Here is a 14,119-nt window from a genome sequence, read left to right on the forward strand (position 1 = left end):
TAAGGTGCTCCAAAAATTCCAACCTTTAAGTAGCTGCTATATCCAGCAACAGTGATATGCTTTTATTGTTACAAAAGTTCTAAAAAAATCAAGCAAGACCAATCCTTAATCACCTATCTATTGCTAGGAAGCCTTGGATTCCCAGGTCACTTCTCACCGACAGATATACTGGGATCAAGTGCAATAAGCTGGGACTTTCTTATTAATGGATGGGCAGTACGGATGGTGTAATAGTTACATTACTGCCTCACAGTGCTGAGGTCATGGGTTCTATCCCCACCATGTGTTATATATACAGGGCAGTACGGATGGTGTAATGGTTACATTACTGCCTCACAGTGCTGAGGTCATGGGTTCTATCCCCACCATGTGTTATATATACGGGGCAGTACGGACGGTGTAATGGTTACATTACTGCCTCACAGTGCTGAGGTCATGGGTTCTATCCCCACCATGTGTTATATATACGGGGCAGTACGGATGGTGTAATGGTTACATTACTGCCTCACAGTGCTGAGGTCATGGGTTCTATTCCCACCATGTGTTATATATACGGGGCAGTACGGACGGTGTATTGGTTATACTGCCTCACAGCACTGAGGTCATGGGTTCTATCCCCACCATGTGTTATATATACGGGGCAGTACGGATGTTGTAGTGGTTACATTACTGCCTCACAGCACTGAGGTCATGGGTTCTATCCCCACCATGTGTTATATATACGGGCAGTACGGACGGTGTAATGGTTAGTATTACTGCCTCACAGCGCTGAGGTCATGGGTTCTATCCCCACCATGTGTTATATATACAGGGCAGTACGGACGGTGTAATGGTTACATTACTGCCTCACAGCACTGAGGTCATGGGTTCTATCCCCACCATGTGTTATATATACGGGCAGTACGGACGGTGTAATGGTTACATTACTGCCTCACAGCACTGAGGTCATGGGTTCTATTCCCACCATGTGTTATATATACGGGGCAGTACGGACGGTGTAATGGTTGCATTACTGCCTCACAGTGCTAAGGTCATGGGTTCTATCCCCACCATGTGTTATATATACGGGGCAGTACGGATGGTGTAATGGTTACATTACTGCCTCACAGCACTAAGGTCATGGGTTCTATCCCCACCATGTGTTATATATACAGGGCAGTACGGACGGTGTAATGGTTACATTACTGCCTCACAGCACTGAGGTCATGGGTTCTATCCCCACCATGTGTTATATATACGGGGCAGTACGGACGGTGTAATGGTTGCATTACTGCCTCACAGTGCTGAGGTCATGGGTTCTATTCCCACCATGTGTTATATATACGGGCAGTACAGATGGTGTAATGGTTACATTATTGCCTCACAGCGCTGAGGTCATGGGTTCTATCCCCACCATGTGTTATACATACGGGGCAGTACGGACGGTGTAATGGTTAGCATTACTGCCTCACAGCGCTGAGGTCATGGGTTCTATCCCCACCATGTGTTATACATACGGGGCAGTACGGACGGTGTAATGGTTAGCATTACTGCCTCACAGCGCTGAGGTCATGGGTTCTATCCCCACCATGTGTTATATATACGGGGCAGTACGGACGGTGTAATGGTTAGCATTACTGCCTCACAGCGCTGAGGTCATGGGTTCTATCCCCACCATGTGTTATATATACGGGGCAGTACGGACGGTGTAATGGTTACATTACTGCCTCACAGCACTGAGGTCATGGGTTCTATCCCCACCATGTGTTATATATACGGGCAGTACAGATGGTGTAATGGTTACATTACTGCCTCACAGCACTGAGGTCATGGGTTCTATCATCACCATGTGTTATATATACAGGGCAGTACGGACGGTGTAATGGTTACATTACTGCCTCACAGCGCTGAGGTCACGGGTTCTATCCCCACCATGTGTTATATATACAGGGCAGTACGGACGGTGTAATGGTTACATTACTGCCTCACAGCACTGAGGTCACGGGTTCTATCCCCACCATGTGTTATATATACAGGGCAGTACGGACGGTGTAATGGTTACATTACTGCCTCACAGCGCTGAGGTCACGGGTTCTATCCCCACCATGTGTTATATATACGGGGCAGTACGGATGGTGTAATGGTTAGCATTACTGCCTCACAGCGCTGAGGTCATGGGTTCTATCCCCACCATGTGTTATATATACGGGGCAGTACGGATGGTGCGATGGTTACATTACTGCCTCACAGCGCTGAGGCCATGGGTTCTATCCCCACCATGTGTTATATATACGGGGCAGTACGGATGGTGCGATGGTTACATTACTGCCTCACAGCGCTGAGGTCATGGGTTCTATCCCCACCATGTGTTATATATACGGGGCAGTACGGATGGTGCGATGGTTACATTACTGCCTCACAGCACTGAGGTCATGGGTTCTATCCCCACCATGTGTTATATATACGGGGCAGTACGGATGGTGTAATGGTTACATTACTGCCTCACAGCACTGAGGTCATGGGTTCTATCCCCACCATGTGTTATATATACAGGGCAGTACGGATGGTGTAATGGTTACATTACTGCCTCACAGCACTGAGGTCATGGGTTCTATCCCCACCATGTGTTATATATACGGGGCAGTACAGATGGTGTAATGGTTACATTACTGCCTCACAGCACTGCGGTCATGGGTTCTATCCCCACCATGTGTTATATATACGGGGCAGTACGGATGGTGTAATGGTTACATTACTGCCTCACAGCACTGAGGTCATGGGTTCTATCCCCACCATGTGTTATATATACGGGGCAGTACGGATGGTGTAATGGTTACATTACTGCCTCACAGCACTGAGGTCATGGGTTCTATTCCCACCATGTGTTATATATACGGGGCAGTACGGACGGTGTAATGGTTAGCATTACTGCCTCACAGCGCTGAGGTCATGGGCTCTATCCCCACCATGTGTTATATATACGGGGCAGTACGGACGGTGTAATGGTTACAATACTGCCTCACAGCGCTGAGGTCATGGGTTCTATCCCCACCATGTGTTATATATACGGGGCAGTACGGATGGTGTAATGGTTACATTACTGCCTCACACCGCTGAGGTCATGGGTTCTATCCCCACCATGTGTTATATATACGGGGCAGTACGGATGGTGTAATGGCTACATTACTGCCTCACAGCACTGAGGTCATGGGTTGGATTCCCACCATGTGTTATATATACGGGGCAGTACGGACGGTGTAATGGTTATCATTACTGCCTCACAGCGCTGAGGTCATGGGTTGGATTCCCACCATGTGTTATATATACGGGGCAGTACGGATGGTGTAATGGTTATAGCATTACTGCCTCACAGCACTGAGGTCATGGGTTCTATCCCCACCATGTGTTATATATACGGGTCAGTACGGACGGTGTAATGGTTAGCACTACTGCCTCACAGCGCTGAGGTCATGGGTTCGATTCCCACCATGGCTCTAACTGTGTGGAGTTTGTATATTTTCCCCGTACTTGCGTGGGTTTACTCCGGTTTCCTCCCATAATCCAAAAATATACAGATAGGTTAATTGGCTTCCAATAAAATTAACCGTAGAATGTCTGTGCGCGTGTATATGCGGTAGGGAATAATAATTGTAAGCTCCACTGGGGCAGGGACTGATGTGAATGTTCAAATATTCTCTGTAAAGCGCTGCGGAATATGCGTGCGCTATATAAGAAACCGTTAATAAAATAAAGGGTATAAAAAGGTCAATTTTCATAGATTTCAGTTAATCTCTAAATCAATGTTGTGCTACCAGGTCTAAAAACAAAAATATACCAATATTTAAATGTTATAGCGCAGTAAACACACAGATTTGGGACCATTTTCTTTGATTTGAAATATATTGAAAACAGACCTTTGGTAAAAATAACCCAAATGGTCAAAAGGTCAACAGGAGTTTACTGTAGACCTACACAATGTACATCTAATATACCATAATCACGATCATACAAAAGACATTCCTTGAGCAGACTTAAAATTCGGTCGCCATAATCTCGAAAAAAAGAAGCTTGGGCCTCCCATTGTTTTCTCGCATCTGTAGCTTCTATACAAAGCCATAGTAGCTATTCAATTGTTGTACGCCCAGCCCCCCCAGTTAAGGTGCCCCAAAGCCCTTCCATAAATGGATTTTGCACCTCAAGACGGTGCAAGCAGAAATCGGCAACATGACAAACAACCAAAAAGCAACGGAATAACTCCGTCACTTGGAACCAGAGCTACAGGCGCGAGAAAGCGAAACCCACCAGCCCCTCCGCCCCCAAACAAGGCCGTTAAACCATGTAACAAAAAACAAAAATATCTATTTCCTGTGAAACCGACGCAGCACAGAACCCGGAATGACCAGTTATTTATCTCCCGCTTGTATATAGATAGACCCCCCCCCCCCTCCCCCTCTTCCCCACAGTAGATTATAGAACTTTTCAAGTTTGGTTGAGGCTAATAAAATAAATAAAAAGTATTTTTGATTTTGACATTTCTGGATATGGAACATGTAATGCGTGACTGTTTGCCAATGTCATTTTGATTTTCGTCAAGCATAGCAATTAACAGTGCTAATTATCTTATTACAGGTAATTTAAAAAGCAATTAGCAGTATTACATAGCTGCAAGCCTTTTACAGGGCTGAATTTATTCGCCTCTGAATTGAGATTCTCCAGCAGAACAAACACAGCCATTATACTCTGACAAACACAATGTTCCAGCCTCCTAGCAGGTCACAGTACAATCTCTAGACTATTGCCATTATGAACAATCGCTACATACTCTTATTTACTTTCTGGGGGAAAGAATCGGACAAAAGGGTGAAATGTTCAACCTGTGCACACTGACACGTAAAATATACACCATGTTTTTTTTGTTCAAACGTAGTACACATTAGCGCAATGGGAGGAGTCCTGCAACAAGGGGGGGGGGCTTTGATTCAGATTTTACTTTGTATATTAAAGAGACAAATAATCTGCTTAAAAGATAGTAGATCTCATATATTTGGCTACATCTGTCACTCAGTGTGTCTGACTCTCTAACGCTGGGTGGAGCCTCTGACTCACATGACAGAGAACCAGCCCAGTGAGCTCACAGTGCCAGACACCCTCTGCCTCCCCATGTTACCCAGCAAAGACACAGCTACTCACCAGACACACCAGGTGAGCGCGCCGCCGCTCCCCTCCCGCGATTCGCACCGCCCCCTCCCACGATTTGCGCGCTCCCCTGCCCCCGCGAACCCCCCTACCACAGTTCGTGCCCCCCACGATTTGCAGCAACCCCAGCCCCCGCGACCCCCCTCCTCGGCAGCCCGGCCCCGTGTCCCCCCCCTTCCGCGATTCACTGAAACCCCCCGCGCCCATCCCCCCCGCGATTCACGGAAAACCCCCTGGCCCCGCGACCCCCCCTCCCGCAATTCGCTACAACCCCCGTGCCCCCCCTCCCGCAATTTCGCTACAACCCCCGTGCCCCCCCTCCTGCAATTCGCAGCACCCACCCCCACGACCCCCCCTCCTGCAATTCATGGCACACACACCACCCCGCGACCCCCCCCTCCCGCGGACACCCCCACCACCCCGCCCCCAGCCGCCGCGATTCAGACCAACCCGAGGATCAAATGGCGCATGCAAAACACTGACACGGCTATGGTCGACGATGAAAAAGGTTGACATGAGTTTTTAAAGATTTATTTTTCATTTTAAGAATGTTTTCATATTCATTCTCATGTGTCGACATGGTCACCAATGAAGTGCCACAATTATGTCAACATTTAATGTGTTGACCTTTCGTTTTGATTTTTTCTTGTGGAGATTTGCGGCACCCCAGCGACCGCCTCTCGCAATTCGCAGCTCTCCCTGCGCAATTCGCAGTCATCCACACTGTCGACCTTGTTAATTCCACTATCCACGCCAACCCGAAGCGTGGCGTGCGGCGGCAGTACACGTCCTACGACCTTTTCATACCCCCACTATCCACGTCGGCGTGGAGTCGAGAATAGAAAGTGTGGCGAGCGCAGCGAGCCACCGAGCCCGAAGCGTGGCGAGCGCAGCGAGCCCCGTGAGGGGACGCGGATACCTTCACAGGTATCCGCGTCCCCTCTTCTTTTTGGTTGACGTGGATAGCGGAATTAACAAGGTCGACAGCTGTTCTGTCGACTAGTGTCATTGTGAACAGGTTTAGGAGTGTTTTGCACAGTGCACCCCTATGTACCCCTACACCCTACCAAATTCAGACGCATTAGCGTCTGAATCCAGATAACCCCCTTCTTAGCGGCTTGCAAGGACTCGGGATTCAGACGCTAAAGCGTCTCAATTGTAGCGTGTACATTACGCTACGCTGATAGCGTAGCGCTGCAATTAGAACAGCTAGAGTGGCACGCGCACAAGCTACGCTGGTAACGTAGCGCTGAGAACAGCTAGGATAACAGCTAGAGCGGCACGCACACAGAGTCTGGCAAGCTGCCAAGTTTCTAACAGACTGGTGGTGGCGCCGTGAAACTACACAAGTACCCCAAAATGCAGCTCACCCATCTACTGTATTGTTAAAAAAAAAAATGGGGTTCATGAAGTGCCCATTGCGGTTCCACAAAAGAGCTAAAATAATGCAACAAGATTAAGCTCTTACCTGCATTTCTTCTTTTGTAAAACTGGCTGCTTCATCCCCCAATTCATGTAAATACATACAGTCTGGCTTTGGACACTGCATATTTTTTAAGAAATAACTGCAGTATTTTGTAGTACCTAAAGATGCCTTGAGAGAGTGAGCGGAAAAAGAAAAAAAAAAAAAAAAGAAAAAATACCATTATAAAATTCAAAACATAGATACAATAGACTTCAACAGTGTTTAACACAGTACAATTAAGACAGTTATCTTGACAAAACATGCCCTAAGAAAGCATCAAATCAGATGAATATAATTGTCCTATACAAGACCACACTGGATTGTACACAAAAATGACAGCAAGTCTGGGGCTGCAGGGTAACAATTTGGTGCCCAGTCCTCTCCAGGCTATCACAGTGTCATTATGCCCCCTAGTGGATGGAGAACAAAGACCAACAATACACAAAACACCACACAGGTACTGTAGTAACATAATTCTACAAATATCAGATAAGACAACTCATCTAAGTACCTTGTGCAGTTATACAGACGGCTTCTTAAGGCGTATTTAACCCTGTAGCTGCAGACCAACGTGGCCATGCCAACAGCTTAAGCTCAATGGGGGCAGATTCATATGTTGCTAATCCCTCCTACTGGGCATCTATTCTAAGGGACATTTAATAGAGCTATTCAATTATTGCACCAGTCAGACGTCCATTAGCATGTTACGTGGCTGAGTGCCAGTGGCTAAACCATTCTAATGTTGCAGAGTACGCATCTAAACGACCACGTCTGGGAGCCCCAAAATGAATTAATTGAACAATTTCCTTGCCAAACGGAGGCTGTGAGCAATGGCAATCTATAACAGTGGTTCCTAAACTCTGTCTTTAAGGGCCAACAACATTTCCGGCTTTCCGGGTCACCCGGCAGGAGCATAGGTGCACTCATTACTCAAACATTTTAAAAGACCTATAGGTGGAGCTTATTATTTCACTTGTGATTCTGTGAGGAGAACTGGAAAAAATGCACTGTGTGGGGTCCTTGAAGACAATTTGGGAACCACTGATCTATATTATAGGTCACAGCCTTACTACATCATACATAGTAATACAAACTAGCAGCAAAATCTATTAGCCATGGTGAATTTGCCCGCTACGGTGTACCCGTGAAACGGCTGCCGAGAGAGAATGTCAAAGCAAAATGTATGGAATCCTAATCTGTCACAGAGGGAACTGCAAAGAACAGTTTTTGGCAGGTGCCATGGCTCATCTATTTCACAACTGGTTTTTTTCCGCCCCTGTGTATCAAAAAGTGTTCTACTGTATTACTCTCTTCTTTAACAAATACTTTATATACTTCAAATGATCATTATATGTGTAAAAAATGTCTAACAGATCTCCAGGATTACAGATTCATTTTACAAAACTATTAAAAAGCTATGAAAATACAAGCTGCACAGATAAGTAACTACATTGCCATACCCACAGAACAATCCCCAGAGAACTACCAAGTAGAACACTAGTTTTCAAATAATTTAACCCCCTTTCTCCTTAAAAAGGTTTGATCTGCAATAGAAATGAATGGTATTTCTGGAAAATAAGCCATTCTTGACACCTGACAGATGACACATTTGTGTTACGATTTCCCTTGAGTTGTTATAGAAGGAACTACCATCGACTTAAAAAACTCTCTCTCATGTCTACCATGGCAACCAGTCACAAGACAAGTGATTTTTCAGGTGCCCCAGATCAGCCCTTTCTCGGACAAACAATAACCATAAAAAACTGTTCTGCTACACTGCGCTCAGCAAATTGCTGTGCCACGCTTGTACATCTGTGTGCGACAGGTCTGAATCTGTATACGAAATGCTGCGACGCGGAGGCCCACAGCTTTTCCCACGCTTCATCTGCGACTTTGTATGTGTTAACACTGAATTCAGATGTGGCTGGAGGCACACCGCAAAAGTACCAATGCCTGGTAGGGATCTCTGTCAGAAGACAGATTACTTGGGCTCTACGCAGGGCCTGTACCTGCCGACTTGATTGAGCCCATGGGGCATGCAGCCGGATCACTAATGCATGGAGTATACGCGTCGCCCTCCCAGCTGCATTACCATATTAGTGCTATCGCCCAACTCCAATCACATCTGAATCTAGCCCAGTGTGGTGTTGCACTATGTCTGTTATGCCAGTGAGATGACATGTAAAGAAAAAGTCGACACAACACCCGGTGAGATGTCTGATATCGCCATTTGTATGGCTTAATGAAGCTAGGTGTACGAGGACACACTCATAATTACTGAATTAGCTTGATGGTACAAAAACATATTGGGGGTCAAAATGGTATGTACGATGGCATCAATGGACAAAACCGTTCTCACTCAAAAACATAGCACATCCAATAATATGGAACTTTTTTGGAACAAGTTTTTTTTTTTTTAGTTGTACAAATGTATAATTCTGGAAGAATAAAGGTTTTGTTCTTTGTGCAAAACACGTAGCTCTTATTGAGCAGGCGATCCTGGTTCCTACTGTATGGATTTCCCGGTCACGTGGATATAAGACCACAACAAACGTATACAAAAAGCGAAGAGCCAGCAACATCCCAATTAAAATGGGCACATTAATTCTTACTATAAGTAGGATGCTTCCATTCTTCTGAAGAACCCAGACATTATCCAAGTGCAATGACTAAAGCAACTCATGTCAACCTCCAGCAGACAGGACGGTAACTATAAGTCGGGTCATATTATTGTGACCGAAACAGAGGGGGCTAAAAGGGGCCTACATGCGTAGCGATGTCAGGCCATTATCTGATCAATGTTACATTGCTCTGTGTGTATGGGCATAGCAATGCGTGGTTATCACTTTGATGATTAATATCGTGAGACAGTGAGAGAGTGACAGCGAGAGAGACAACGAGCGAGAGAGACAACGAGCGAGAAAGAAAGAGAAAGATAGAGAGAGAAACTGACTACTCCCACACAGCAGGGCTAAAATGTTCTCACTGCGAGCACTGTCTGCTCCATCATACCTTTAGCGTCCTTCCGTCTACTACCACATTGTTGACGCACTGTATGGCTCGAAGTGCATCTTCTGACCGTATGTATGTTACATATGCACTAGCGCTTGGACCCTGCAAAAGAGAACATTATTTAGTTATCGGCCACTAGCATAAGGCTAATTATCTATACATGTTTCATGTCCTCATCCCAAGGCTTGTGATAACACATTAGACCAAACGTTGTCGTTTATGGGCACTGCTAAATGAATCATGTTCCTAACTGGCGCACCTCACGACCGGAATCACCGGGGAATGTGCTATGAGGGCATGGAAAAATTAAACCAGCCGGGAAAAAAACTCCTGGTTCTTCTAAAACCAACAAAAATCGAGGTCACACCAATAAACACAAAGTGGGGTATTCAATGTGTGCCAATATTTCCCGACAGTATTGAAGGGTGTCAGATCCAACCTTTTTTAAAGTTTGATCTCTCTTGTCGGAAACGGCCAAGGATTGTTGAATTCACGGCCATTTTTGCCGATCCACGGACTGTTCGACACTCAACAGTCAGAACATTGATTTCGACTTTCGAGTTACTGTCGGATCGGTAGGATTCTGATTGTCGGGACATTCCGACAGTCGAATTCCCAGATTGAACACCCCCCAAAATCCTATAACCAATACGATTTGGTTCAAGAGCTGGCACTTATTATAGTCAACTCTTTACAAACTAATATCAAAACGCAAATGCAATTTTAAATTAACCACAAATTCAGTCCAAATAATCCCCTAACTGAAGAATTACAAATACTAGCTACAGTATTACAAAAGCGTATTGTTTTAATTAATTGGGGAGGGGGATTTAATTTGGCATGATATGTTGTTGCACATTTTGGCAATTAATGTAGTGCTGGTACTTGTGTAATATCTGGGCGCCCAATTTTTTCATTGTATTGCATCGCATGCAATATAGCGGCATACAATTCATGCAATGCGATTTTTCATTGTAGAGACCCGATTTTTAATTGTATAGCCACCCATGGGTGATTTCATACCCCCACTATCCAACTACGCATGGAGTTGATTTTATATAGTGTGGCGAGCGCAGCGAGTCACCGAGCCCGAAGCATGCGATGAAAAAAATCGGGCGCCCAGACAATGCACAAGTACAGTAGTGCTTAAGGGGCCTACACAAGCGGCAATGTTGCAGAGCGATCTGACAGGGCCAGTGTTCTCTGGTGAAAACACTGGCAATCTGACTACAGTTATCATGCATGATCTACATCGCCCGGTGCGTCGATATCGCCCTGACACTCGGAGCGATGGAGTTTCATTTCCGAAGACATTGCTCAAACCCTTTATCTCACAGTAAAGCTTTGCTCTGACAGACGTGCACGTTGATATTTCAGGAAGTGACCCCGGTAAACCGTTCCCGTTACTGACCTGTGAGCCTGCATAAGATGTGCTGTTGTTGATAACAACTTTGTGTATTTTACCGAATTTCCCAAAATATTCTGGCCGTTTTAAAACCTGTGATGGGAAAGGAACAATAAATTAAGGGGAAAAAAAAATAATTTTAGAATTATTTCTATTAACAATTTATGCAAGTAAAAAAACAGTTTCCAATTTTTTTTTTAGAGGAATTTGTATTTGACAGCTATGTATAAAGAAGGACACAATTTAGCTGCCTCTAGTCAAAACAAGAGTTTTGATTTGTTTGTGGGCCAGCAATAGCGGGCAGCGCGTTTCACCTGCGCCCACCGTAGTAATGACTGATCACATCCAAGCGCACATTACAAGTATTCAGTGTGCAGTGGCTACACGGATCAACACTGCGGCACAATTGCCCTAAAAATGTTCACGTGGGACAAGCCAAAAATAAATGAAAAAATCCCATTTAAATAACACATTGATTGAAACACAACAAAACAAAAAGTCTTTACGGCATAAACGCAGAGTCCAGCAGTGATGGTGAAGTTTGCCTCCTGCTGGGCATCTATAAAAATGATCATAAATCAGAGCTATTCAATTGTTTTTTTGGCCTATTAGCCGCGACAGACAGAAAAAAATGTGTTAATTAGCCTGTAGTTTGGGCACCCATACCCGGCTTTAGACGAGCGTAACGTTTTGTGTGGCTCAACTCTGAGACGTTAACTACTAATGGTTGTTTGATCAGATTAGCAAATGGAATAACTCAAATGGACCCCAGCACGGGGGGTGCGCCGCAACTGAATTAGCCCCATATAACCCAAAAATTGATAAGTTTTAAACAAAAACAAGCAGAAATCCACACATAGTAATAATTTAATAGTGTTAATTCTAGTATCCTGCATCTGTCAAACCCCTTGCACTTCCTCTTCCCTGCATTGGGTGTCTGTCTGCTGTCGTGCTTCTAGCACAGTGTGGTCTGTATTTCAGCACTAATATGCAGACCAGACATGTGCTAGAATGAATACTAACTTACTGTTCCTTCACTTCTAGGTATAAATCAGCGTTTAAGCATCGGGTGTGGTATAGGGATCCCGACAGTCATTAGCCCGACATCGGCACCCTTAACAATCACCTGCAACCCCGTCCGGCACCGTTAACAATCACCTGCAGCATTAAAGGTTATGGAAAAGTGAGGACAACCAACTGATATCAACAGTCAGTCCACCAAGAACTTAAGTAAGAAGATAGAGCCAAGCAGTATGGCCGTTGGTGTGAAGGCATCCAACATACTTCATTAATTCAAATTCTTAACAGGAGGCAAGTGAAAATGGAACTTGTAAGTGTTGTATGAACACCGCACAAACGTTCTTTAAAAAAACCAAAAAAAAAAAAAACCTTTATTTAAAAAGAGAGAAACTGTACAAGATCAAATCACTTGACCCCCCCCCCCCCCCACATGCAGTAAACATGTGTAAGGGTTACTTCTTTACACTAAGCCCCCGCAAGGAACTATTCAGCTGCTGTGCACTCACCTCTGGGTCTGCGAGGCGTTGTGAAAGGCCCACTACAAAGACTAGATTTTTCTGGACCACGCGCACACTGGCCAAATGTTTGCGGTTTTCTGATATTTTCTGTTTCCGCTCGTTCTGTTTCTGTTTCTTTTCATTCTTTATCCTCTGTAGCTCTTCCTGGGAGAGAGGTTTGTATACGGCTGGGTCTTCTGGATATGGCTAAGGAACGATACAGGGGTGGGGTTTAGTGGAGCAACGCTCCCGTACTACATGCAGAATTCTTTGCGCTTCAATCATAAGATACACAACACTGTATGACAACTGAACTGCCAAGTGCTACCCAAATGCCCCCCTAAATCACAGTGACTAAAACTATTCTGTGCCTTGAGAAGGTTTTGGAGCAAGTTGGCATTGGAGATATTGCGGAGACCCTGCACGATTGTTAGGGGGAAATTTACTAAAATGGGAGTTCTACTTCAGATTATGTTCTAGAGCAGGGGTCCTCAAACTACTTTGCTACCCAATCAGACAATAAAAATAATTACACAACCCCATAAAGTTACTGCAGAAGGCCATCACATCATATGTGTAGTCAGCAGACAGCACATACATGGCAGCATTGTGGAGGCACAGAGTGATGGGAGGAGTCTGATATACCATAACCCATCACATCACACGTGTAGTCAGCAGACAGCACATACATGGCAGCATTGTGGAGGCACAGAGTGATGGGAGGAGTCTGATATACCATAACCCATCACATCACACGTGTAGTCAGCAGACAGCACATACATGGCAGCATTGTGGAGGCACAGAGCGATGGGAGGAGTCTGATATACCATAACCCATCACATCACACGTGTAGTCAGCAGACAGCACATACATGGCAGCATTGTGGAGGCACAGAGTGATGGGAGGAGTCTAATATACCATAACCCATCACATCACACGTGTAGTCAGCAGACAGCACATACATGGCAGCATTGTGGGGGCACAGAGTGATGGGAGGAGTCTAATATACCATAACATCACACGTGTAGTCAGTAGACAGCACACACATGGCAGCATTGTGGAGGCACAGAGTGATGGGAGGAGTCTAATATACCATAACCCATCACATCACACGTGTAGTCAGCAGACAGCACATACATGGCAGCATTGTGGAGGCACAGAGTGATGGGAGGAGTCTAATATACCATAACCCATCACATCACATGTGTAGTCAGCAGACAGCACATACATGGCAGCATTGTGGGGGCACAGAGTGATGGTAGGAGTCTAATTTACCATAACCCATCAAATCAAACGTGTAGTCAGCAGACAGCACATACATGGCAGCATTGTGGAGACACAGAGTGATGGGAGGAGTCTGATATACCCATCACATCACAGGTGTAGTCAGCAGACAGCACATACATGGCAGCATTGTGGAGGCACATAGTGATGGGAGGAGTCTAATATACCATAACCCATCACAACACACGTGTAGTCAGCAGACAGCACAAACATGGCAGCATTGTGGGGGCACAGAGTGATGGGAGGAGTCTAATATACCAT

At 45.3% G+C, this 14,119-nt stretch overlaps 1 protein-coding gene across 8 annotated transcripts in view; it reads right to left on the reverse strand.

Annotated features, from left to right (window-relative positions):
* The window catches only part of CNOT4 (CCR4-NOT transcription complex subunit 4), a 55,909-nt gene that overhangs the window by 22,555 nt on the left and 19,235 nt on the right, over window positions 1–14,119 (reverse strand). For all 8 annotated transcript variants that reach the window (XM_083181157.1, XM_083181156.1, XM_083181158.1 and 5 more), the window contains exons 3-6: window positions 12,584–12,781; window positions 11,064–11,150; window positions 9,653–9,754; window positions 6,644–6,769 (exon numbers count right to left, since the gene is read on the reverse strand). In XM_083181157.1, the coding sequence (XP_083037283.1) occupies window positions 6,644–6,769; window positions 9,653–9,754; window positions 11,064–11,150; window positions 12,584–12,781 (513 nt within the window). The remainder of the gene's footprint in view (window positions 1–6,643; window positions 6,770–9,652; window positions 9,755–11,063; window positions 11,151–12,583; window positions 12,782–14,119) is intronic.

This window comes from Crinia signifera, chromosome 4 (assembly GCF_055691185.1).
Source record: "Crinia signifera chromosome 4, ASM5569118v1, whole genome shotgun sequence".
Classification (NCBI taxonomy): Eukaryota; Metazoa; Chordata; class Amphibia; order Anura; family Myobatrachidae; genus Crinia; species Crinia signifera.